Source organism: Mustela nivalis, assembly GCF_964662115.1.
Source record: "Mustela nivalis genome assembly, chromosome: 7".
NCBI lineage: Eukaryota > Metazoa > Chordata > Mammalia > Carnivora > Mustelidae > Mustela > Mustela nivalis.
This window is the reverse complement of record NC_139026.1, coordinates 5,665,775-5,692,826: the sequence shown is the minus strand read 5'-3', so window position 1 is coordinate 5,692,826 and position 27,052 is coordinate 5,665,775. Positions and strand designations below refer to the sequence as shown.

The following is a 27,052-nucleotide window of genomic DNA, read 5'->3' as shown; positions in this document are numbered from 1 at the left end:
AGGTGACCCAGAACAGGCCCACGGTGGGGGGCCGTGCGTGGGGCTGCGGAGAGCATCCCCTCCCGGGGGGCGCAGGGCCAGCACCCCTCTGCTGGGGCAGGCCGAGAAGGAAGTTGCCTGGACAAGAGGCCAGGACGCTGAGAGCCTTGAGGTGAGAACACACGTCCGGGAGCCACCCCTGCCCCCACCCGGACTCAGTGTAGAAAACAGCTCAGAAAGGGGCCTGCGGAGAGCCCCCACCCCACTGTGTGAGGCCGAGGTGCAGCATCGAGCACCCCCACCCGTCCCTGGGGTCGGTGGACTCTCCAGGCTGGGGCGCTCCTTCCCACAGCAGCCGGCAGCCCGGCGCGCTCACTGTGCTCCGAGGGCCGCGGGATCCTCTGACATCCCCGCACCCCATCTCTGAAGGTCCCAGGCACTCGGGTCTGCCCTATGACCTTCTCTCTTGAGGCCGTTTCTCACTGGACTCAGAAAACAGCCGTTGTTGGTGGCTGCCCACGCCGGTCAGCTGTGCCCGCGGGCAGCCCCTCCAGGGCCGGGCGCGAGGGAGAGCAGGTGGTCCTGGACCTGGGAGACCCCCTCCCCTTGGGCTCCCCTGCTGAGCGAGTTCCTGAAATGACCCCAGAGGACACTGCTCCTTGACCCTTAGCTGTGACACAGGAGGGATCATAGCCGTCCCCTAGCCCTGCCGCCTGGCTGAGGCTGGGGGCGGGATCCAACACGGCTCAAGAACCCAGAGGCACAAGTGGAGAGTGGCAGGGCTCTGGGTGTCCATGGTGGGCCCGGGCTCTGAGGGGCCCTCTCTGCGGCTCCCAGACTCTCCTCAAGGGGGTCTGGACCCTAAGAGGGTTGGGGAGACAGCAAGTTCCTCTCCAGCTGTCTGTTCCCAAGGCCACATTCTGCCTTCCCTGGAAGACAGAGCCTCGTGCAGTCCCCTTTCTATCTGCTTATGCCTCCCTCGGGCCCCGCGCCAGACCCCCACGTGACTGAAGCCTCAGTGTCACCTTGTGAGGAACATACTACCCAGCCACTTCACAGAGGAGAATTGGAGGCTATAAGTGCTATGAAAGGCTCAAGGTCTTAGGCAGGGAGTGACCAGTGACGCTAGGAGCCCAGAGCTGTCCCCCTGCAAGGCCACAATACCACACATCAGACACCACGTTCCCAATGGACTAGGAGACACTGTTTTAGGAAGATTTGCCAGGCAACCTAGGGGATGCTGGTGAAATGTTGTGACCCGGTTTCCTGATACACAAAGCCTGGAATAACAGTAATTTCTGCTCTAACTCACAGAGGAGGAAAAGCATCATATAACAGTTGCTGATAATCTTGGAAAAGTACAAAGTTTGGGGCACCTGGGTGGCTCAGTCATTAAGCATCTGCCTTCGGCTCAGGTCACGACCCCAGGGTCCTGGGATCGAGCCCTGCATTGGGCTCCCTGCTTGGTGGGAAACCTGCTTCTCCCTCTACCACTGCCCCCTGCTTGTGTCCCTCTCTGGCTGTCTCTCTCCTCTCAGTCAAACAAATAAATAAAATCCTCAAAAAAAAAGAAAGAGTGAAAGAAAAGTATGAAGTTCTGTGCATAGAAACTGCATTGGTGCCGTGGACACAGCAGCCACCAAGCTTGTGAGCCGCTCCCCCCCGCCCCCCACAAACTGTCCCACACCCCGTACCTGCCGGCTGCTTCTGCTGCTCGTCGAACAGATCGGCTGAGCTTATGGAGGAACTCGCCGAAAGCCTCTCCAGCCGAGCCCTGGTCTCATACTGGAGAAGACAAGGAATAAGAAACGTTAGGTTCCAAAGACCGTGAGCAATTATGCAAAAACCATCAGCTCAGAGCCGACATATGAGCACTGCTGAGTACGAGGGGAAAGCGGAGAGCCAGGAGGACACGTCAGTCAGTGACGTGCCCGGCCCAGAGCTCGGAGCAGGTGCGCCTACGTTAGAACAAAGCCTCAGGGCCCCCTTGTCGCCGTAAGATCCCTCTGCTTGGCGAGACTCCTTAAGATGCAACAACCTGAAGGTAAGTATATCTACCCTCCAAAAACATGTCTACTTTCTTTAACTTCATTAATAATAATTTATTTATTTATTTATTTATTTATTTTTTAAAGATTTTATTTATTTATCAGAGAGAGAGAGGGGGAGAGAGCGAGCACAGGCAGACAGAATGGTAGGCAGAGGCAGAGGGAGAAGCAGGCTCCCTGCTGAGCAAGGAGTCCGATGTGGGACTCGATCCCAGGACGCTGGGATCATGACCTGAGCCGAAGGCAGCTGCTTAACCAACTGAGCCACCCAGGCGTCCCCATTAATAATAATTTAAAAATTAAGTAAATTACATCTGCATTGAAAATTGCTGGAAATTTATTCCAAAGATAGGAAATGGATGTCTGTTCAAAATACTGAGAAAGGAATTAGAGAAACATGAGACCTGGTCCCTACCTGCCGGCTGTGCATCCAGCTGGGGCTGCCTGGGGGAGTGGTCAGAAAGACCTGGGTTCCAGTCCTAATGCCAGCTCCCAGGGGCAGCGGCCTCTCGCAGCCCGAGTCCACCTCGTTCTGCGCCTATCACCTCTTGCCCCGACCCTCATGTCTCTGCTCGCTTCCTGCTCTGCGGGGCCCACACGCAAACTCTCCAGACACTTACATCAGCTTGGGCTTGTCTTCCGAAGTACATATCTGATGATATGGCTTTGACATTCCCGAACTTCTTCTGAGCCTCATCTGTATTTCCAACTGGCTCATAGTCTGGCTTACGGCGAGCAGTAGATCTACAAAGAACAATGGCCAAAACAGGAGTGATGTCAGCAAGACAATGGAATAGAAATTTTTTACCATCATCCCCCCTATAGAACACCAATTTTGGCCATCGTCCACAGGCAAGAATGCCTTCATGGGTGTGCAGGAGAGCAGCAGACAGGTCCCAGCACACTGCTGGAGCAAATAATCCAAGATCAGACCCACTGAAGAGGGTAAGAGGAACAGTTTCGCTTTGCCTGGGTCACCACCTGCCCCCCGCCCCCCACTGAAACAGCTCAGCACCACTGGAGATCCACTTGGCCCACAGTATCTCCCACAGTGGGAGGTGGGAGGGTGGTAAGTGGGTGCCTGATTTCCCAGCTGTGGGGGGCACTGCACAGGAGGCCGCTTCTTTCCCACCCTGCCCGGAACACTGAGGTGATCTGCATGGCTTAGGGGCTGGGAGATGCCAGAAGCACAGCAGTACTCATCAGAGGCTGCGTGATGGACAATAGAGGGTATGTGCTATGGTGGGTGCTGTGAAGTGTGTAGGACTGATGAATCATGAACCTGTATCCCTGAAACCAATAATATATTATATGCTAATTTAATTAAAAAAAAAAAAAAAGGAAAGGTCTGTGAAAGCTTCAGAATCCCTAGCATGTCTGCTGCTGAAGGCATCTGTCACCCCAAGCCAGTCAGTAGAGACAGAAGGGGGTGACGCTTCTTCAAATGCAAAGACAGCAATGCAAGACCCCAAGGAGCATGAAAAATCGAGGAAATGAGATGCCACAGAAGGGACGCAATAATTCTCCAATAACTGACCCCAAGGAATTGACCGACAGATTTCAAAGTAATTTTTTTTTAAAAGATTTTATTTATTTATTTGACAGAGAGAGAGATCACAAGTAGGCAGAGAGTCAAGCAGAGAGAGAAGGGGAAGCAGGCTCCCCGCTCATTGAGATCAAGACCTGAGCCGAAGGCAGTGGCTTAATCCACTGAGCCACCCAGGCACCCCTCAAAGTAATTATTTTAAGAAAGTTCAGCAACCTACAAGAACACATCCAACTCGACAAAATCAGGAAAACAGTACACCAGCAAATCTAGCAGTTCAACATGGAGACAGAATCATAAAACTGAATCAGACAGAAACTCTGGAGCTGAGAAATCCAACAGTGGACGTCAGTGGCAGACTTAACCCAGCAGAAGAAAGAATTTGTGAACTCGAAGACAGGTCATTTAAAATTACCCCGGTAGGAGAAAAAAGAAAAAAGAATGAAAAGGGGAAGAAAACCTATGTGAATTATGGGACACCATATGAAAAAAATGTATGTATTATGGGAAAAGTGATAATACAATATGGGAGAATCAACTCCATCAAGAGAAGAGAGGAGAAAAGGGCAAAAAGCTTATTTAAAGAAATAATGACTATATACTTCTCAAATCTGAAGATGTGGAAATTCAGGTACATAACGCTCAAAGTCCCCAAAGAGATTCAACCCAAAGAGATCTTCACTAAGATACATTTTAATAAAACTGTCAAAAATCAAAGACAAAAAGAGAGAAAGATAAATCCCACATGACTCCAATGGAATCTAAAAGCAAAAAGAATAAACAAACAAAAGGCAGATTCAGAACTAAAACTAAAACAAACCAAAAAACCCCACAAAAAACAAACAGAAAAAAAGAATTAAAACCACAGAGAACAAATGACGATAACCCGACAGAAGGCATAAGAGGGGGTGAGCGAAGCGGGTGAAAGGGAGATGCAGGTCTCCAGTTTCACAATGCGTAAGTCACGGGAATAAAAGGCGGAGCATGAGGAAAAGAAAATTTTTGAAAGCTGCGAGAAAAAAAACTCTTCACGTACAATGGAATCCCTGTAGGGTCCCCAGCAGACTTTTCGGCAGAAAGCCAGCAGGCCAGGGGACAGTGGGATGACATACCCCAAGTGCGGGAACACCAACAAGACAGGGCGCCCTGCCGGCCACCAGACTGGCATCACAGAAATGCCGAAAGGAGCGGTGCGAGCTGCACTGATGAATGGTAACTAACAACATACGAACGTGAACGGAGGGGCACCTGGGTGGCACAGGGGGTTGAGTGTCTGACTCATGACTTTGGCTCAGGTCATGATCTTGGGGTCGTGGGGTCAAGCCCCATGTCAGGCTCCACACCCAGCAGGGTGTCTGATGGAGACTGTCTCCCTCTCCCTCTGCTCCTCCCTGCCTCAAAATAAATAATAAAATAAAATAAAAATAAAATACAAAAACTGTAACAGGAGACAAAGGTCATTATGTAATAAGAAAGAGGTCAATTCGTCAGGAGGATGTAATAACTGTAAGCCCAGAGGGGCTCCCCTAAATTGATGACACAAATACTAACAGATCTGAGGGGACAAAGAGCCCTGCGATCACGGCAGAAGACGTCAGATCCCCACTTTCAGTCGTGGACACATCACTCAGACAGAAGATCAAGAAAAATTGGACTTGAACAATACCATAGACCAAATGGACAAACGGACATGTCCCAGACGTTCCATCTAATAGCAGCAGAACGCAGATTTTCAAGCACACACACAGAACATTCTCCAGGAAAAATCATTTATCAGGTCACAAAACACATTTACATCATATGCTAGATCTTCCCAAGTCAAGACTGAAGTCCTATTAAGTGTCTTGCAACCATAATGGTTGGCAGTAGAAATCAACAACCAGAGGAAACCTGGAAAATTCACAAGTTAACAACACACTCCTGGACAACCAGCGGGGCAAAGAAGAAATCAAAAGGGCAATGAAAATCTCTTGAAACAAATGACAATGGAAACACAACGCACCAGGAAGTATGAAACACAGCAAAAGCAGTTCCAAGCAGTTAGTGTACGGCCAACGTCACTCATCGTCAGGGAAATGCAAATCAGAACCACAAGTGAGGCGCCCGCTCACGCGTGCTCGGCTGGCAATTACCAGAAGAGCCGCGTACGGATGGGAAGTGGAGAAAAGGAAGCCCTGTGCGCTGCTGGTGGGAATGAATGTGAATTAGCACAGCCGCAGAGACGCCCGCGCCGCGGTCCCTCTGAACACGGAAACAGGACCACTTAACCCGGCAATCCCGCCTCTGGGCGTTGAGCGAAGCAAACGTCCGGACCTCGAGATCTCTGCCCTCCCAAGTTCACTGCAGCGTCGTTCACGGTGGCCGAGACCCGGAAACAGTCTAAGTGTCTGTTGACGGATGAACGGGCACGAAAATACGTACTCAATGGAACACTACTCGGCCATTAAAAAAAGGGAATCCTGCCATTTGGGACAACATGGATGAACCTGGAGGACATTGTGCTAAGTGAAATAAATATAATAAGAGAAAGAAAAATACTGTACAATTTCATTTCTATGTGGAACCTAAAATTTTAAAAAAAAGTCAGGGCACCTGGGTGGCTCCATTTAGTGTCTGCCTTTGGCTCGAGTCATGACCTTGGGGTCCTGGGACTGAGTCCCACCTAGGGCTCCCTGCTCAGTGGGGAATCTGCTTCTCTCTCTGCCCTTCCTCCCCCACCCCTGCCTGCTTGTGCTCTCTCTCTTTCTCTCAAATAAATAAAATCTTTAAAAAAAAAGTCAAACTCGGGGCACCTGGGTGGCTCAGTGGGTTAAAGCCTCTGCCTTCAACTTGGGTCATGATCTCAGGGTCCTGGGATCGAGCCTTGCATCGGGCTCTCTGCTCAGTGGGGAGCCTGCTTCCCCCTCTCTCTCTGCCTACTTGTGATCTCTGTCTGTCAAATAAATAAATGTCAAACTCACAGAAACAGAGTAGAACAGTGTTTCCCGTGGGCTTGGAGGTAGGGGAAATGGGCCGATATTCAAAGAGTTCAAACTTGCATTTACAAGAGAATACGTTCTGGGGATGTGAAGCACAGGACCGGGCTGCAGTAAATAATACTGTTGTATGTACTCGGGATTCGCTGCAAGTATGGATCCTAATGTGTTCTCAGCACACAAAATGAAAACAAACAAAAAAATCCAGACCAAATAGGTTAAACTAATTTGAGGTGAGGCAAATGCATTTCTCATTTATAATGCATATCAATGCCATTTTACTTTTTAAAAAGCTGACAGTGGTCATTTTGTAAAAGGATTTCAGGCCACTTTAAAAAGTCTGAAAATTCTAATAAAAACATGAATAAATATCCAAAGCACCCAACATCTGAAGGAATTTTCCTATTTAAACAGCCCAGTCATCTCACTCGTCGGCACCGTAGAGCCATCAGTAAACACCGAGCACGTGGTAATGAACGTTAGCTGTGACCCCACATCGCGCAGGACACCAAAGGAGAATCCTCCTGTCAGCCAGCACACGCCCAGGCCGCACCTCTTGTCCAGCCCTCGCCATGTCTCCCTGTACTCTCAACAGCTCCCTGGTTTGGACAGGAGGGTAAAAAGTGTTTCATTCATAATCACGAACAACTAGAGATGGTCCTTCGGCAGGTGAACAGAGAAATGACTCAACAGAGAAGAGGAAGACACACAACATCATGACCAGAGTCTCAAATGCACTAGGAAAAGAAAAAAAAAAGCCTGTCTACAAGGCCAGTTACTGTATGATTCCATTTATAGGACATTCTGGAAAGGCAAGACCGCAGTGGTAGAAAAGAGACCAGGATGCAAAGAATATTCTTGCGATTGTTGAATAAAATCATTGACTAATTTTTAGAGAATTTCCCTAGAGATGTGTGTGGCCTCACGAGTTCCACTCCCTCTGCTTTGTGTTCGTACCTGTCTGAATAGCCTGTGGTCTTCAGGATGGCGTCAGCATCTTTGATGGTCTCTTTTTTCCAGTAGGAGTCTGAACTGTCTTCCCAGCTAGAAAAAGAGCTGCTTCGGAACTCCACTGGCTCGTCCAAGTACCTGTATGTAACAGAGTGGCAGTGACTTGGGAGACCTTCCTGCTGTTGTCCACACTGTAGTTCCTGGTCCTTGAATGTGGGAGCGGCCACGGGACTAGAGCTGACCACTGAGGCAGGAGCAGGTATGAGGAGAGCCATTTCCCAGGCCTCTGAAGTGCCCAGTGCCCCCTTCCCACGCCCCATGGAAGACAAGGTGGTGTTTTCCAGGTGCTATAGCCTCAGGCAGGAGAAGACTCCATCCATCAGGAAAACCAAGGTGCCACCCAAAGGCCAGGTAATCTGGACAACCACCTGTACCCTCAGCTGAACGAGAAGTAAACCACCATCGTGTCAGCCTTTAAGATGGGGGATGGTTGTCACTGCAGCAAAACCTAGCCCATCCGCTAGCACACGACAGCTCTGAGTGTCTTTACCCACAGGAGGTGACTTATTTTGCTCTCTTTGCTTCTAGTTCTACCTAATTAGGTAGTCACAACAAAAATCCCACCAAAGCACTAGGACCTTGTTGGCACTCCCTGCTGTGGTAGCCCCCGTGGAAGCCATCAGTCCCAACAACTCCCCATCACTTCAGGTAAGGGATGCTCCCGGCCCCCTCCTCGGGTCGGACGCACGGCTCTGGACGCCCGATCCCTGGACCACTCTGCAGCCTGGAGCTTGGAGCAAACTTGGTCTGTAAGATGCCGGCCTTCTAGATTAAGATGCCGGCCTTCTAGATCAGTTTACCCTCTCATCAGCCGAGCCTCACCGAGCAGGGCCTTGCTCCGAGAGCACAACTCAATGGCAGCTTTGGTCCTGTGTGGTGACCGCGCACTCTCTGACCACGAGCAGCAGGGTCTGTCTGGAACGCGGCAGAGACTGATGGGGGAGGGGGACGTGCCTGGGCTCCTCAGGATTCACAACAGCCTGGGGTGGAAAACGGCTCTGCCAGATACGCGCTCCTTTTAAAGGTGGGGTTCGAGACGTTTGGAAGGGGCGGATTCCAAGGCTCAGGTCCTGGGAAAGGAAGGATGGTGCAAGAGGCTGTCCAGACTTTCAAAAATGTCACCCAGGCTTTCTGCTCAGTAAGGAAAGCAGCTCATGGGATACGCGGTGAGCACCCAGCTCTGACGTCCTAAGAAGTCCTACAGAGACGGAAAGCCCGGGCGGCCAGAGGGGCCTGTAATCAAAGGGGGCAGCAGGAACCTTCGAGAACCTTAGCCAGATGAGCTAAGGTTTTTGGGGGTGGGAATGTTGAGAACAAACATCCTCTTCTTGGTTTAAAAAAAAAGGCAAGAAGGGATAAACTTGCTGTTTAAAGCAGATGGTGTGTGACTTTACATGGCTAATAGAAAGCAAGCAGAATTTCCAAAAGTGGCTTCTGCTTTCTCTAGCGAGGGGGTCATTAAGAGCAAAGAGCAAAAGCTCGTTACACGGGCCTTGTCTCCCCAGGAAGGCTGATGGAGGTTCAGAGCAGATCTGCCTGTCAGCGGGGAACGGGCCCAGCTCTCTCCGTGAGCCTGGAGCCCTGCGCTCTCCCCTCTTGAGAGGAGACTTGGACAGAGTCTTCAAGTGGTTCAGAGAAACAGGGCTTCCAAAATGTGGGAGGCACACGGGCCTGGAAAGTCATCTTCAATGATCTGAGAGACTTATTTATAAGGGCCCAAGTGAAAGGATTAAGATCAAGTCGATGAGAAATTTAAAAAGTACTTAGTGAGCATCCAGGAGGGGCTGGTACTTTGCTGGATGAGGATGCAGGGTGGACACATGTCCAGTCCCTGCCCTCTGGGCTGGCTGATTCAAGCTCACAAACCCAGGGAGGTGTGAAGTAGAGGCATTGTTCCTCAGGGAGCTGCCCCTGGACCGGACGGCTACCTTGAGGATGAGAGGGAGTGGGGGGCGATGGGGCCGTAGGGTCCCCTGGAGGATGCTGGGGGCGGGGCGGGGCAGGAAGCACTGGACAGGGTGTGGTTGGGGCTTCCAGACTCCTCACCACTCGGAGCGGCTGGGATTTAGGATTTTGTAGATCTAGTTGTCACTCCAAGGAAATAGTCTTCGTTCCCATAAGCCAAAGTGCTTATCTTGGAATTTAAGGGCATCAGTTTTTCAATGACTGGACTGCTGAAGATTCAGGAGGGCGCGAGCCATTCTGCTGGGCTCCTACTGATCAGCAGGGACACTGTGCAGCGTTCCAGGTGCTGGGACGCCTAGGCGTAGGGGTAAGCTCTCCGTGCGTGGACAGATGCGAGAGGCGTGCGGCACCCCTTGGGGGCACAGTCGGCTGGCCCACCAGGCCACAGGTCCACTGGAAGGGCTGACTGACGACCGGGGCTGTGGGACACTTGCCTGGCCTCAGAAACACAAGAGCCGTCTCCGATTTCCAAATCTTTACTGATTTTCTAATTCTCATTCCTAGATCCTGGTTCTCAATTCTTGTCATTCGTGTTTTTGCTCTCGCGCTCGGTCCGCATCCAACCCTGAGGACGCTGTTACGACCCCTTGATAAAGCACCCCAACAGCAGCACGTATGCAATGTGTTGCTGGGACGACTGACTGTCTACCCCGGCCGCACGGGGCTGAGCAAATTGTTCTGGTGTCATTATTTTGTACTCAGTGTATAATTATGCTGTTTAGATCCTGAATGTAATGGAACTCAATTTAAAAAAGCCCAAAGATACGGTGGATCTTATTTTTAATAGAAACAGCACTCTTTCATAATTCATAACGTCCAAGTTCTAATGGGCTAATGAATAATTTGGAGGCAGTGCGAGCTCTTGGCGGAGCTCAGACGCTGGCTCTCCCAGGGGCCATGTCTGCTTTCCCTCAGCTGCTGGAGAACTAACAGTGTCCTTGTTCCACTAGCAGTGTTACGACAGAGCAGGGCTGGAAAAGGCACCCCTGCTCCTGGGACACAACCTGCAGGGGAGGACCCCGCGCTCCGGTGTCTCTGGTGGGAGCCCACCAAGTGTGGTGCGTGTGGAAACACCTACTCCCACGTTTCAAATCATAATTACTGCATAGAGCAAACGCCTTAGGACCAACTCTCTAAGCTTCTGGAGAAAGAGAAACCTACACGATTCCTGAGACTCCTGACAAAGGCAGAAAAAAGTCCCCCGGGAGCCGATCAGTGACCTAGAGCCAGTGACATTCTCCAGAAGTTTCTCAGGGCCCATCCCATGGATAACTTCACTTGCAGCCATTTGTTTGCAACTTGGCTGCCAAGCAGCAGGGCTGATTTCACTTGAAATTTCTTTACTCTTCTATGCTTCTATGCTCGCTCGTTTAAGGAGAGAATCTGAAATAAGCTGGCGTGCGAGCAGCTCCCAAATCAGGTTAGAAATTGAGTTTGATTCTGTAGAAAATGTATTTAAAAACGTTTAAAAGGGATGCTTTGGGAGCGACCTGTAAGGAAACCAAAACCTGGTGTGTTATCCAGGTGACCCTTGGCAGGAAAGAGAAACCCGCCCGTCTCTGACAACACTGACCGGGAACACCACTGAACTACTCGGGTTTTCGGGTAAAACATCCGGACTTGAAATAATGGGAAGCTACGTGAGAAGGCTAGGACTAGTCCTGGGACTTTGAAAACTACCTCTCACCACTGGCCTGTAGTTCACAGTGAACAGGCGTGTGTACGCGCGACACATGTCAGGTGTACTGTCCACTTTATACGCAGGAAAACACCTGAAGCCTACGCAACCGCCAGATGACAGCAATGCCCTCCCAGGCATGAGGGACGGAGCCCATTGCTGACGGACACCTCCTCGGTTTTCCTGGACTCCAAACCTGAAGGACGCCCTCGACATGCGTAAGCATCTAACAACAGGGATTAACCATTCGGACTGGGCCGCAGGTCTCTCGAGCTGACTTTCTGTATCATAACAGCAACTAAACATAACACGAGCAACAGTGGAGCACTGTTCCAAACGCTCCGTTTGCATGAACTCACGTACCCACCCCCACACCCTGCGCGGCAGATGCCAGTATCCCTAACTTACCGATGAGGAAGCTGCAGCCCAGAGGCTGCGTGACTTGAACAAGGTGACACAGTCACTAAATGGCCCAGTCAGGATCTGAACCCAGGCCGTCAGTGCCGGGGCCTACGCTCTTCTCGCTGTGTCCTCCCGGCTGGCGGCCACCTCCAGTTAACAGCCCAGAGGCCTGTGGCTCTTTTTAAAGCAGGACTCCCCTGTGCTGATCAGGTTCTCGAAAGAACCTCAGAGAGTCGGTTCAAGTTTAAACTTGTCCTCCCTGCCCCCTCAGGCCCTTGAACGTGAACCACGGCCCTCAGCCATGGTCGGCTTCACACTGGAGTCGGGCAACTTGTCCCATCTGATGGCGTACACTGACCCACCGGAAGCCAGCTCAGCCCGGGAGCCGCCAGCACACCAGCATCTTCCATGAATTGAGGCGCACACGCTAGTGTTGACTTAATGTTCCATCCCGCCCGCTGGAGGCTCCAGAAGCAGGTATCCCAAGACGAAAGGATCTGGACGTCTGGGATCCTCCTATATTTCTCCCATTTCACACTTAGAGAAACATAAATTCCTACCTTTAAATTTAACTCTTGTTGGATGATTTTTATTATCAAACACCTTAATATTAGCAAGCATGGGGTGAAAGCCTCCCCAGTTTTTTTCCAAAGGACACCTTGAACTCCAGCTAGAGCTCTTAAAAGCCATGAAACAAAGGATTTGTATTTGCTCCTAACGCCAATAAGCGAGTAAGTCCTCGCTAACCACTGCTTTTCAAAACAACACTGCAGGTAGATTTTTAGCGGGTTACCTTGAGCTGGAAGTAAAGTATGAATCATCATTGTCATCGCTGTACTTCTTTCTGGGTTTTGCTATGATTGGTGTTTCCTGTTCAATGGTTTGCATGTCTGACGTCACGGAATGTGAAATGCCACTTGAGGAAACAGAGAATAGAATGGGAAAAAGTTACATTCGCTCATGAAGACATTTGGGTTCACTGAAGAACGAACATTTTACTTTTTTTTTTTTTAAATTTTAAAGATTTTATTCATTTGACAGACAGAGATCACAAATAGGTGGAGAGGCAGGCAGAGAGAGAGGGGAGGAAGCAGGCTCCCCACCGAGCAGAGCCTGATGCAGGGCTTGATCCCAGGACCCTGAGATCATGACCTGAGCCGAAGGCAGAGGCTTTAACCCACTGAGCCACCCAGGCACCGCAAGAACGAACATTTTAATCTATACTCTCAACAAAAAAATGTATTAGTGGGATTAAAAACATGAGCAATAAAAATAGTATGTATATTTTTTGGCATCAGCATCAAAAAGCCTTAGTGATGACCAGAACCTGATTACACAAAATATAGTCACACATATCAATTCTGTCTGTGGCATCTGTTTAGTGACCAGTCAGGCCTATTTCCTTTTTTTTGATAATCAAATTTGGAATTTTTCATGCTATGTTGAGTATTAAGGGAAAACGTTGAAAAAAGGAAGGAATCAAGAAAAAATACTTTTCAAGCTGACGTTAATAAGGAAAAACCATTCACGGTCAGCAACTGGGTTTAATTCCTGGAAGCCACGTACCTTCTGCAATTTCCAAATCCCATGCCGAGTCTCTCGGACTCGGTCTTTTTTTTGCCGCTCATGTTCACCTTCTCGTCCTTTTTCATTTGAATTTCAAGATCCTTGTAGGCTAATCGTAGTGATGAAACGCTGCCAGAAAAACCAAATCTCCTTAATTTGGTTTTAATTCTGTGTACTCGAGTTCAAACACTAAGCAAAATTAAACATGTCGCTTATAATTTGAGCTTTGTGCTTCTTTCCATAATTAATAATTAGGAAGGCAAATTGGCTCCGCCCCCAGGTCTTTTTTGAGTAGATGCTCAAGAAAATTTGAACGAGTTTACAGCCACTTTTTGGTTGCTGCTGATCCCACCTTCCTGTTCTAGTTCATATCAGCTATCATCATATAACGGTTTGTACCACCTGCTACATAATAATACAACATATACGGAAATTATGTTATATAGGATGGTAAAAGGCAGAATTCCTTATCTGGATTAATATTTCATTTATATTTCCACATTACAGAGCAAAAGGATAAGATGAGTCTCACTGGTTTGCTTGGTTTAAACACACACACACACACACACACATTTGACTTTACAAATAGATAAATTAAGAAGGAGTTACTTAATTGCAAAAGGATTCTTCAGAGGATCTCTATATAATCAGGCTTCTGAGAGCATTTAAAACTGCGCTGCGAGTCAGACACTAATGATCTGTTATCAAATGTCTGTTATGAATGTTGCACCAAAGGGGAATGCACCTGTCCCCAGACTCCCAGAGTTCTAAAAATGTTATGAATACTTAATTTTTCATAAGGAAAACTATGCCTCTATCAGCAATAGCAGAACTATTTTATATTAGTAAGACAGCGACAGAATGTTGGGGTCCTGAAAAGTGATATACGTATTTTATCAGGAACTCTAAGCTATCATCCATTTTATAAAATTGTGTAAAATGTCATGGATTCCTCGTAAGTCACGGTGTAAATGCCGAAATAACATACATATATTTCTCTGTATTAACAGTCAACGACAATGGTATGTCTTACTAGAAAAACAGTCAATAGAAAATAGGGAAAAAAATGAAAAAAAAGAGAAAATGCGTCTGCTGTTTTCTTCCCTAGTAAGCCAGGCAGAATTTGTTTTGTTTTGACCGAGCTCTCTTTACTATTATTCCTACTGAACACACGGATTCTGGCAATGCACTAGGTTTTATCACTCAGAAAATAAAAAATAGCTTTGAGTATACTTTATGGAGGAAGACAACAGATTTGCTGAAAATCGTGAACAGATAAAACTGTTGCAACAGATTCTTCTGGAGAAGAGGAACGGATGTGGGGAGAGGTTCTCCTGCCCAGGAAAAGCACACACTTGACTGCCCAGGCTTCCCGTAACACGGGGCAGCAGCACTGCTAGAATTAAGAAGTCAGGATTCCCTGCTTCCCAGTGCTGGCTCAAAGGAGGGCTTGCAGCCGCTCAGATCACACAAGGGAAGTAGCTCTGCCTCTTCCCATCACATGCCCCCAACCAACAACTGTGCACACTCCTGAGGGTAAGCCCAGGAGCTGCGTGCCAGGAGGTGAGGCCAGGCTCGTGCCCGGCCAGTCGGAATTTCCCAGGCCCGATAAGAGGAAACTGCGGTTCCTGGCTGCTGAACTGAACTAACTACTCACGGCCACGAAAACATTAACTTGCAGAAGTTAACCTGCCTGTCGCATCTTAAGGATAAAGTGTGTGTTTTCTCGGGCTGGCACAGCTCTGCTTTGGTAGAACTGGGCTGCTCCGGGGCTGAGCGGGAGGGCACAGTGGTAGGGCTGTCCTGAATGGGGCCAAGGAAGCTGTCAAAGCAGGTTCCCAGGTCAGATCCATTAACACCCGGGCCCACATCTCTGCGTTCCTGCTGTACCTGACCGACCTAACGAAAGCTACCAGGTAGGGCTGCTGGCCTTCTAAGGTCACTGTGCTCATCCCCAGCCCCTGCACCGCACAGAGCGAGGGGATCAGGCTCTGGATTTTACAGGCTCCAGGAAAACCAGGCACCAGCAATCCGCACACAGCTCGATCCCAAACGCCAAGAGAAGCAGTCTAGAGCCTCAGATTTGGCCTCCCCAGGGTCAAGATCGTAGCTTAGAGAAATTAAAGTGACCACTGGAAGAACATTTTGCAGAAAGCATTTCAAATCATATGTACCCAAAGATGGTTTAGTGCTGCCCCCTACGTTCTTTGAGTTAAATGACAAGGAGAAATATTATACTTTTTCTTTTTTTTTTTTTTTCAAGATTTTATTTATTTATTTGACAGAGAGAGGGAGATCACAAGCAGGCAGAGAGGCAGGCAGAGAGAGAGGAAGGGAAGCAGACTCCCTGCCGAGCAGAGAGCCGGACGTGGGGCTCGATCCAAGGATGCTGAGATCATGACCTGAGCCCACTGAGCCACCCAGGCGCCCCTATACTTCAAGTTCTCTGGGCTTAGCAACCAGAAAGTTCCTTCACAAACTGTTAGTATGAACAGTAAGAAAGCACACCGACTGGGCACGGACTCCGCCCCAGGCACTGTCTGATGCGCTCTGATGAGCATTAACTAAGTTAATCCTCACAGCATTAAACCTCACAAATTAGTATTTTCTTCATTATGCAGTCTACAGTAACTCAAGCCAAAACTGACCGAACACACATGAAAGGAAGAGGAAATAACACATAAGTAAAACAAACACACATAAGAACTAGGAACCCAAGTTGCTTTTCCTTTCTGCATTGTGCTCCCCTGCATCTCTCCCCGCGGTCTTTTATACCCAGCACATGCACTCTCCAGAGGGCCACTCCCTTCTGTTTCCAACACAAACAAAGCCTCTAAGAGCCTTCAGTGAATACTTACAGCCTTCTCTGGACTGGCCCCGGGGATTCCAGTTTCTGCCCTATTCTGTCTGTCCTGAGCTCAGTGCAGAACTCATACTCCAAAATACACTCCCTCATTCCAGTGCTCCTCTTAGATAAAATGTGAGCTGATTGGCTGGACTTCAAGGGACTCCACATTATCATTCCAATTTCTCCAGTCCAGGCAGCCCCCCTCCCCACAAAATTCAATGGCATCTGGAAAGCAAATCTCCGAGTTGTATTATTAATAGTTTTATTCACTAAAAACACACTAGGAGAAGCAAGTCAGACTTACATTGATTCTTCCTTAGGCGCCGCCCTGGCCAGAAGGTCTTCCTGTTCCTTCATTTTATCTACAGCCTGGGCTTGTTTTTCAATTTCATTAAAGCATGTATTCGCCACTTTCTGGGCTCCCAAACTTCCTTTTTTGGCCCCAAGCTAGAAGATATATAAAATTAGGTTCTACCCAAACTTTTGGAAAGCTTCGCAGCAACAGCTAACGTGGACTGGTGTCTATGACGTGCCAGGCACTGTGACCTGCGCTTTACAAGCGTTCTCTCACTCAGTCCTCACGACCCTGTCAAGCTGGCATCACCATCGACCCCAGTTCACAGATGAGCAGCTCAAGCTGAGGCAAGTTACGTGGCTTGACCGAGATCACGTAGCCACTAAGTGACAAAGTGGCTGCGTTGGCGCCTGCCTCCAGAACAGGGACCCTAAAGGGAATCATGGTCTCTGAAAGTTCTGCGGATGACAACCCTCTAAGTCTCGAGTGATAGCATCGCTTACAGAAACACAAACACAACAGACACTCCCACGGAGCCTCTGCTGATTTTTTTTTTTTAATTTTGTCATCGAAGGAAAAATTTCTTTGAAAACTCATTCTAGAAAAACTTGAGTACGTCTAACATTCATCTCATTGCACAAAGCATAGGTTCTTCATCAAAGCCACGTGTATGACACCACAGTGTGGGAAGTGACAAAGGTGGCTATCTCAGAGACGAGCTATTAGGTATTTACACGTGATACTCACTCCTCTTTTGGCTTGATTTGGTTTCTTTTTTATGATAGAGGACACCTCTGCCAAAAAATAAAAAATAGAAAGTCAGGCCAATAGAAATACATAATTTTTCTATTTTTAGTGTATCTGAAAAAAAAAATTAAGATACATATCATTATTTAAGAGACTGTAACATTTCCCAGAAGACCTGAGCATGAGTGTATTTTAGAGTTAGAGCTTGGTTAAATGGAATTTCTCAGTATTTCCAAGTAGTATCCAAACTTAGAGAAAACATTTTCCGCACACCACCCTGAAGAGAAATTAAGGGCCTGGCCTGGCCCCACACACTGCTTTCTTCAGGAGCATTTCTTCTGTATATCGGAACAAACCCTCCTATTAAGATCTGCTCTTCAAAACCTTTTAGAATTACTTTAAAACATTAAGTTAGCCAGGCATTACGTATACAACTAACTAAAGCAGCAATGAGCTTTTTCACCTCGACTTATATACAGATTTTATCTATTGACCAATAAGAATTATAAACCATTCTATTATTTCATACCAGTACTTTCTAAATTGCACAAAAATATATACTTTAGAGTTCCTTAAAAACTGTTTTATGGGTAAACTTTAATCAAAGACTATATATATTCTATGTTTAAGAGACTCAGTAGGAATAAAATTTTAACTTTTTTCTGACAAAGACGAGAATGTATTTTAAGAGGAAAAGACAGCATAAAGCCACAAACAACGAAAGATTCAAATTTAGCCCTAATATGAGAATTTAACCCCATTACATTTCAAATATGAAAGAGGGATCTAGGGAAGTTTTTCTTTCCCTCGCCTCCTGTTGGAGCCGTGTGGCAGTAGTCACAAAATCTGCTCCCAACCTCCTACAAGGCCATTAACACCGGATGAAAATATCCAGAACATTTCTAATAGTTTAGCTATTTTTCACCAAAGTATTGCTTTCCAATTAATGCCATGTAATACGCACTAATATCAGAATAAAATTCCCTAATAATGCAACATTAAAGACCACTAAAATGAAATTAGGAGAAGAAAATACTAGAAAAGTTCTTGAGTCAACGGGAATGATGGAGCTGCTCTGCCCTCCAGGACTTTTTGCTCAATAAAATCTTACTAATAGATTAATGGTCATGATGCCGTATTAGACTACAAAGTCCTGGCAGAAGGTAAAGACGGGATTCATTTTTTGTCTTAATGAATCTCACTCTTGAAATCAGAATATAAGATTTTTTTTTTTTTTTAGGATTTTATTTATTTACTTGACTGACAGAGATCACAAGTAGGCAGAGAGGCAGACAGAGAGAGAGAAGGAAGCAGGCTCCCCGCTGAGCAGAGAGCCCCAGGGGGGGCTCGATCCCAAGACTCTAGGATCATGACCTGAGCTGAAAGCAGAAGCTTAACCCACTGAGCCACCCAGGCACCCTTCAGAATGAGAATATAGAGTCGTAGGCCTGTTACCTAAACCAGCCTTCGTTGGTGCATTAAGACCTTCCACACTCGGTCCTTGCTCTGGTCCACCTGAAAGTTAAATATCTTGGTATTAATACAGAAAATATACTCGTCAAACACGCTTTTAAATATGTAACAAATTTTACTTTTTCGGTCACATATATCTTACCCAATTTTGCCAATGATTGTTTTTCTGTCTCCACAGAAAATTGTTTTTGTCTCCAAAGAAGATTGTTTCTCTTTCTCCACATTCCACTTTATTATTATAAGAATTTTGATTAAAAAAAAGAATTTTGATTTAAAAGTCTGTCGAAATGGAAGTATGCTTTTTATCCAGTTGCTTTATAGGATAAAACTATTAGTGGTCTAATTAATATTTGACATTCTACCTTATGATCTGGTGTTTTAAAATATACTGTTCTGAGACACCTAGTATGTATGTGGATTAAACACCCAATATGTGTTAAAATTTGCAAACTCTTTTTTTTTTTTTAAGATTTATTTATTGGAGATAGAGCGAGAGTGAGACAGAGAGAGCACAAGCAGGGAAGCAGCAGGCAGAGGGGGAAGCGGGCTCCCGGCTGAGCAGGGGGCCTGATGCGGGGCTCGACGCCAGGACTCCAGGATCATGACCTGAGCTAAAGGCAGACGCTTCACCGAGGGAGCCACCCAGGCGCCCCTACACTTGCCAATTCTAACACCAATCATATCAGTAATAGAAATCTAAATCTCCAGGTACCAGGAAATCTGCTGTTTCCTAGTTGCCTAAAAAATGATTCTGGGGGTGCCTGGGTAGTTCAGTGGGTTAAACCTCTGCTGTCAGCTCCGGGTGTGATCTCAGGGTCCTGGGACTGAGCCCCGAATCGAATCGTGCTCTCTGCTCAGCAGGGAGCCTGCTTCCCCCTCTCTCTCTGCCTGCCCCTCTGCCTACTTGTGATCTCTGTGTCATATAAATAAAATCTTTAAAAAAAAAATGATTCTGGTTAGGAAACTCTATTATGACTTCATTAAAAAAATATTTTGTTATCTTAATTTTATCCCTTTCAAAAGGAATAAACAAGGGGCACCTGGGTAACGTCTGCCTTCGGCTCACGTGTGATCCCAGGGTCCTGGGATGGACTGCCTGCATGGGGGGGGGGGGGTCCTTGCTCAGCAGGAAGCCTGCTTCTCCCTCACCCTCTGCCTGTCACTTCCCCTACTTGTGCTCTCTCTCTCTCTCTCTCTCTCTGTCAAGTAAATAAATAAAATCTATAACAAAAAATGAATAAACAAAACATAGTCTCTCCAGGCAATGGGTGATTGCTTGGTCAGAAAACAGAATGAGATGACAACACTGGCTATGACATGGACAGACCTTGAAAACAGGACACTAAGCTCAAGAAACCGGTCAAAGGAGACCCTGAGCCAAAATCAAGGGTTGGCCACTTAACCAAGTGAGCCACCCAGGAGCCCCTATAAATATTTAAAAGGTAAGCTTTAGTTAAGGCATTTAAGTAGGCAAAGCAGGACGAGTGAGAACAATAGCATTTTGTGGGAAAAGAACTGACTCCACATTTCTTGATTCCCTACCACGGGCCGGGAGCTGCCGGGCACTGGAAAAAGGCCAGGGAATAAGGACACTTAAGCAAAGGATGTCAGGACCCACATTCCAATGGCCAAAATTCTTTTGATCTCCCTTTTTATTATGCAGCCCTTAAGTTGACTCCAGACTGCACCCTGTCACCCCACGGGGACACAAGAAACCCTGGGCTCAGCCCGGGGAGCTGAGAGCTGCTGGTGAGAGACCCTGGTTGGGGGAGAGAGGAGGAAGTGCCGTTGCAGGGGTGAGGGGGCATGGAATTCTAAAGAATAAAACCTTCAGGAGGAACTCTTCAGCTAAGAATGTTGATTTTTTAAAAAAAGATTTTATTTATTTATTTGACAGAGACACAGTGACAGAGGGAACACAAGCAAGGGGAGGTCGGAGAGGAAGAAGCAGGCTTCCTGCTGAGCAGAGACCCCGATGCAGGAATGGTCCCAGGACCCTGGGATCATGACCTGAGCCGAAGGCACTTAACGACTCAGCCACCCAGATGCCCCATGAATGTATTTGCAAGAACACAGGAGCCTGGGTACTCGGCTGGCTGCGCGTCCAATCCCTGGCTTCGGCTCAGATCGTGATCTCAGGGCTGTGAGATGGAGCCCCGAGTAGCATCGGGCTCTGCACTTGGCGAGGAGTCTGCTTGAGGGTTCCCTGTCTCCCTCGGCCCCTCCCCGCACTCGCGTGCAAGCACACACGCGCTCAAATAAATAAATCTTAAAAAAGATAAAATATGTACAAAAACAAAATCTTGGGGCACCTGGAGGACTCAGTGGGTTAAGCCTCTGCTTTCAGCTCAGGTCATGATCTCCAGGTCCCGGGATCGAGTCCCACGTCAGGCTCCCTGCTCAGCAGAAGTCTGCTTCTCCCTTTCCCTCTGCTGCTCCCCCTGCTTGTGCTCTCTCTGTCTCTCTCTCTAATAAATAAATAAACCTTGGGGAAAAAAAAGGACAAAATCTTGTTCTGCATTTGGTTACCGGAAAACAGAGGGGACACCTGGACTCCAGAGGGCACAGGGGCCTCCGTGGCACGTGGGCTTCGGCCTCAGACGGCCTTTTATGCTAATTAGCTGGAAGAAGAACGATATTCAGATTGTCACCTGTGCTGTCTGGCAGGCACAAAGCCCGCCTTTTCTCTGTGGTAGTCGGGGGAGTGTCAGGATTACTTTTCGTCCTCTGTCCTTACGGAAAATGACAAACCGATGCACAACCGATGCGCGGCTCAGGCAGATTCCTCATCTGCAGAAGCCGCCTCTCCTGCAGCAGCTCACGGCACAGCGCGCGGCCACTCTGAGTCAGGGTGTGCTGCGCCTTGAGGAAGTCTGGACACATAAACGTGGTAGTGACCCGAGTGCCCGTGGGGTGGACAGGGCCTCGCCGAGGGGGGCCCTCGAGCAGCGACTCCAGGAAGGAGGCAGCGTCATGGCAACCGGGGGAGACATTCCCACCGCAGGGACAACATAAGCAAACAGTAAAGGACCAAAGGGCAGTGCGGCCGCAGCAGGGTGCAGGTCTAAGAATCTGAAAAGCGAAACGCCACTCAGAGATGAGTTCTTAGCAAGCATCTAGGGTCATATGCACAAAAAATGAAACGTGCAAAAAAGCCACAAACTGCAAATCCTACAAATCCAGCCGTGTCAGAGTGTTTTGCATATTAAGGAAACAAGCTTCTGTGTACGGATTGCAAATATTTATCACTTGTCTTTCAAGCATTTCTTCAGAACAGAAATGTTGTATTTGTAATAGATTTGCTAATCTCTTCTCGAGAGGCTTGCATATGTGTAGAAGGACTTCCCCATTCCAGGGTGACAAGAAAAGCTTCCCCCATGTTTCTTTTAGTACCTCGTATTTTCATGTTTATGTTTAAATCTTTGATCCGACTGAATTTAGGATGATGTAAAGAGTAAAGAAGGAATTCTGCTATATTTTTTTTTCCAAAATGCTAAACACTTGTCCCGGCTCCATTCACTGTTCCCCAGGAGGCAAAATGTTCCCCTCCTGGTTTGCTGATAGGTTGATTCCTAAGACCAGTAACATTAAAAACAGTCATCCTAAAATCTGCTGTTTGATGGCATCTCAGACGTTCCTACCCTTATACCTAGAATTCAATACCAATGAAGCGACTTTTCCTTCCAGCATGCTCCAAATCCCACTCTCCCAGAGACCTGAATGACCACTTTTCTAGAACTCTCTTCTTGATAAATACTAGGTACTCGCCAACCCTCCAACCCCCCAAAAAGACCCTTGCCAGAAAGTTTCTCAAATTAGAATCTTGGTCCTAGAGCTGGTTGAGTATTTGGTCCTTCCTGTTACACGAGGTCCCCAAAAAAAGTTCCAGACTCAGTATACCAGCCCACACTCCTGGCGCCAGAACCCAGGGGTTTCCTGCACAGTTGTGAAACGGAGCTGTTAATTTACATGAACTTTCTGGCTGACAAAAGTGTCAGACAGAAAAAATTGATGTCTTGATCCTTGTTACTCTTATCACCTAAGTGATTTTCTAAAATGCAAGCAACTGATATAAGTATATCATTTATATATATAAATAAACTGATATAAGTATATCAGTGACTGCACCATATAAACTGATATAAGTATATCATTTATATATATAATCCCGGAGCCCCTGGCGGTGGGGGGCTCAGTCAGTTGAGCGTTTAATGCTTGCTTCGGCTCAGGTCATGATCTTGCGGTCTTGGGATCGAGCCCCTTATCTGGCTCTGCTTGAGATTCTCCCTCTCCCTCTCCCCCTCCTGCTCATGCTTTCTTGGTCTCTCTCTCACACATAAATAAATGAAATCTTTAAATAAATAAATAAATGTTTGTTTATTATAAAAATCCCAAAATAAAACCCCAAAATGCAAGTCATTAGATACCAACTATTTATAGGATCGTTTTTAAAATTGAAATCTTGTTTTCTGAGTATGGAAGTAACATACACTTGTCACAAAAGTTCACTCACTTCACAGCTGTATCAAGTTGAAGGTAAAAGTGATTCATTCAGTAATTTCATTCTCCAGTTTACAATTTGGTATGTACCTTCCAAAATGTTTTCTTTTTCTTTTTTTTTTTTTTTAAAGATTTTATTTATTTATTTGACAGAGAGAGATCACAAGCAGGCAGAGAGGCAGGCTGAGAGAGAGGAGGAAGCAGGCTCCCTGCTGAGCAGAGAGCCCGATGCGGGGCTCGATCCCAGGACCCTGGGATCATGACCTGAGCCGAAAGCAGCGGCTTAACCCACTGAGCCACCCAGGCGCCCCTCCAGAATGTTTTCTGTGTGTGTATGTTTTTTTCAGTTTTTTTATAGAAGTGAGATCAGATTCCCTGTTCAGTAATTTTGTTTCCCCACTAGATGATCTACCGGGGGCAAGTTTCCTCATGAAATACAAGGATCTTATTTCCTTTCTTTCTTAGATTGATTTATTTATTTTAGAGAGAGAAAGGACACGAGTGGGAAGTTCGGCAGAGGGAGAGAGAGAATCTCAAGCTGATTCTGCACTGACTGTGGAGCCCGATACGGGGCTCGATCTCACGTCCCTGAGATCATGAAGTGAGCCGAAACCAAGAGGCGGACGCTCAAGTGACTGCACCACCCAGGCACCCCGAGGGTCTTATTTTCTAATAGTTCCATAGCAGCCATCAAACCAAAGGAGAGCATTACAGGACAGTCCTTAAGACTACCTTCGTTATGAGCCGGAGTGGTTTCCACATCCCGAGGTGGCAAAGGTGCTTCTGGCTGTGCCGAGGCCCACCCTGTGCCGCTTGCTGCCTGCAGCGAGGTGAGAAAAGTCAACAGTAAGCAAAGTAAGACAAGTCCACGAAACAGTCAAAGTGGGGGGAAAAGCTAATAATTTAATAGTCACCTTCTAAGTACCCAGATTAGTGGGAAGGAAAGATAATATTAAAAAAATTAAAAATTTAAAAATTAAAAAAATTAAAATGTATTCTTTTAAAAAAGATTTATGTATTTATTATCTATATAGAGAGAGAGCGTGCACACACAGAGGGAGGGGCAGAGGGAAAGAGAGAGACAGAACCTCAAGCAGTCTCCCCACCAAGCAAGAAGCCTCATGCAGGGCTCGATCCCATGACCCATGAGATCATGACCTACTTGAAACCAAGAGTCAGGCACTTAACCTACTGAGCCACGCAGGTGCCCCGAGAGCACACTCATCTTGATGAGCACTGGGTAATTAATGTACAGAGCTGCTGAATCTTTACATCGTATATGTGAAACTAATGTAACACTGTGTGTTAATGATACTTCAATTATGGTCACCAAATCATGGATAAACAGGTGGTGCCTGCCGGGCTTTTCCCTGGTGAAGTTACCACTGTCCCCTTCCCAACCCCTAGAATTGGGAAGTGAGTCACCATGGGTAGCCTGCACTCAAGGTGTCTATGCACACATGATTGATTCTTCTCTAGAAAAGATCGTCCCTTCTCTTCATTTATTTATTCAATCATCTATTTATATTAGTGTAGACGCATGGATATTTATTTTATTCTTTGGATTATAATCCAAATGGTCATTATCTATTTTGTTGTTGAAACTGTTCAGCTTTGACCACTGGGAACGCTTTCCGGCTGGTTCCTGAGTCCTTCAGACGTGCCCTCCTCTGTCTGTCAGCCCCTCCGCCCAGCACTTCTTACTCTCGGGCACACCAAGATGCTCCAGGCTCAGCTGCCCCAGCAGCCCCCGTCCTAGAATCTGCCTTTGCTCCACCAGTAGCCCCGGTTCCTCGCGGTGTTTAGAAATCGAGAGGGGGTGTGGGTGTGTCCCGTCTCTGGGCCTCCCGGTGGACAAGAGCCCAGTACTACATCCGTGTGCGCTCACCCAGGGACACATACATTTGTCCTCAGTGCTCCACTGCGGGTCTGCATGTGTGCGTGTGTGCAGAGAGCCACACTAGAACAAACGTTGAGTTCACGCTAATACGAATTCCAATGCTCGTCCACATCAGACTGTTCCCCTGTCTCCTCCTTTTAGCCTGTCATTTGCATGACAACACTTCCCAGCTACTACCAGTGAACACTCTCTCCCTGTCCCGTCTTAAACAGGCACTGCAGAATGTGACAGATTACCTCACCGTTTCTTTGGTTTCCTGTTGATAACTACTTCTAGTAACTACCGACTCTGTCAATGAACCTGTACACGCACATTATAAGAACAAAAAACAAAAAAAAAAACAAAATCAAGCGACAGCAATTTCACATCTGTACTTGAAAACTGGTTCAAGAATGGGCTGCACAGCAGTTAAGTAATTGTGCCCTCTCCCCGGTGGGACTGGGAGGAGGCAGGGCAGTGAACAGACATCTGGGGCTCTAAGCCAGGGGCCCGCACACATTTCCCGAGAGGGCCACTCAGGAAATATTTTAGGCTGTGGAGGCCTTCTGTTCCTGTCTTTGTGATCTGGGGGTGATTATCATTGCTCCCAACAGGCCACAACACCGAAGACAATGGTTCTGGCCGCATTTACTGGAGGCTTACTCGGGCCAGCTCCCAATTTCTCACACCAGTCCTGACTTCATTCTTTTGTTTAAATAGGGAGCCCGTTGCGGGGCTTGAACTCAAACCCTGAGACCAAGACCTGAGATGAGATCCAGACTTGGATACTTAATAGACAGAGCCTCTCGGGCGCCCCTGACTTCATTCGTACAACAGCTTTGAGATACACTCTGTACACAGCTAAACTGGGACAGTGAGATTCAAGTCCCTATTAAAATGTGGATTTAGGGGTGACTGGGTGGCTCAGTCAGTTCAGCATCCGATTCTTTTTTTTTTTTTTAAGATTTTATTTATTTATTTGACAGACAGAGATCACAAGTAGGCAGAGAGGCAGGCAGAGAGAGAGGAGGAAGCAGGCTCCCTGCCGAGCAGAGAGCCCGATGCGGGGCTCGATCCCAGGTCCCTGGGATCATGACCTGAGCCGAAAGCAGAGGCTTTAACCCACTGAGCCACCCAGGGGCCCCTCAGCATCCGATTCTTGATTTTGGCTCAGGTCATGGTCTTAGGGCTATGAAACTGAGCCCCCATCATGCTCAACACTCAGCACGGAGTCTGCTTGAGATTCTCTCTCCCTCTGCCCCTCCCCCATCCACTCACATGCTCTTAATTAAATCTTAAAAAAAAAAGTTTTGGGTACCTGGGGGGTGTGGCTCAGTTGATAGGATGTCTGCCTTCAGCTTGGGTCACAATCTTGGGGTCCTGGGATTGAGCCCCATGTTGGGCTCCTAGCTCAGCAGGGGCTCTGCTTCTCCTCTCTCTCTGCCCCTCCCCCACCCCTCATGTTCTCTTTCTGTCTTAAATAAATAAATAAAAAATCTTGAAAAAAAAAAGTCTTCATTCTTTGTCCATAGTTCTCAGCTGAACTGTGGCAGACTCCTGGAAATGATTTCTCAGCCTCCCTGCCCGCTAGGTATCGATGTACAACTAAGTTCTGGCTACGAGGATGTGAGCGGAAGAGACGTGTGCCACGTCTACATTCTTTTAGTAGAAGGATGGGGCACTAGCTTTCTTAGATGCTTGCCCCACTCCCACTGCTGCGAAAGGTCCTGAGCTGCAACAGACGCTTTGGACCCTGCGATGGAAGCCAACAGTGGAGAAGAGCCAAACAGATCCCTCCCTCGCTCAGCCCCGCACAGCTGACTTCAGAACCACAGATGGAAATTAATTTCTATCTTGTTTAAGATAGAAATATTTCAGGGTTGTTATACAGCAGCTTAGCCTGTGTCCTAAGTGAGACATTTAAATATACACCCTTTCTAAATGTGAGAGTAAGCATACTTTAAAATTCTATAAAAGATACTACATACCTCAGGAGAAACATGAGAGGCAAAAAAATCTTCCTCTTTCGGTGGAGGGGTCGAAGGCGGGACCACGCAGCTATCCAGCCACAGCTAGAACATACAGCACCGCTTAGCCCTTTCCCTGGCTTTAAAAGGTTTTATCTAATAATCTCACTCCC

The 27,052-nt window shown here is 47.3% G+C and overlaps 1 protein-coding gene across 1 annotated transcript in view; it reads right to left on the bottom strand.

The window, feature by feature from the left end:
- ARFGAP3 (ARF GTPase activating protein 3) overlaps window positions 1-27,052 on the bottom strand; it is a 47,092-nt gene that overhangs the window by 7,255 nt on the left and 12,785 nt on the right. Inside the window, exons 6-15 of the mRNA XM_082740958.1 lie at window positions 26,901-26,984; window positions 23,766-23,853; window positions 18,516-18,575; window positions 17,061-17,107; window positions 16,323-16,465; window positions 13,171-13,299; window positions 12,398-12,520; window positions 7,506-7,637; window positions 2,648-2,771; window positions 1,674-1,764 (exon numbers count right to left, since the gene is read on the bottom strand). Coding sequence (XP_082597084.1) covers window positions 1,674-1,764; window positions 2,648-2,771; window positions 7,506-7,637; window positions 12,398-12,520; window positions 13,171-13,299; window positions 16,323-16,465; window positions 17,061-17,107; window positions 18,516-18,575; window positions 23,766-23,853; window positions 26,901-26,984 — 1,021 coding nt within the window. The remainder of the gene's footprint in view (window positions 1-1,673; window positions 1,765-2,647; window positions 2,772-7,505; window positions 7,638-12,397; window positions 12,521-13,170; window positions 13,300-16,322; window positions 16,466-17,060; window positions 17,108-18,515; window positions 18,576-23,765; window positions 23,854-26,900; window positions 26,985-27,052) is intronic.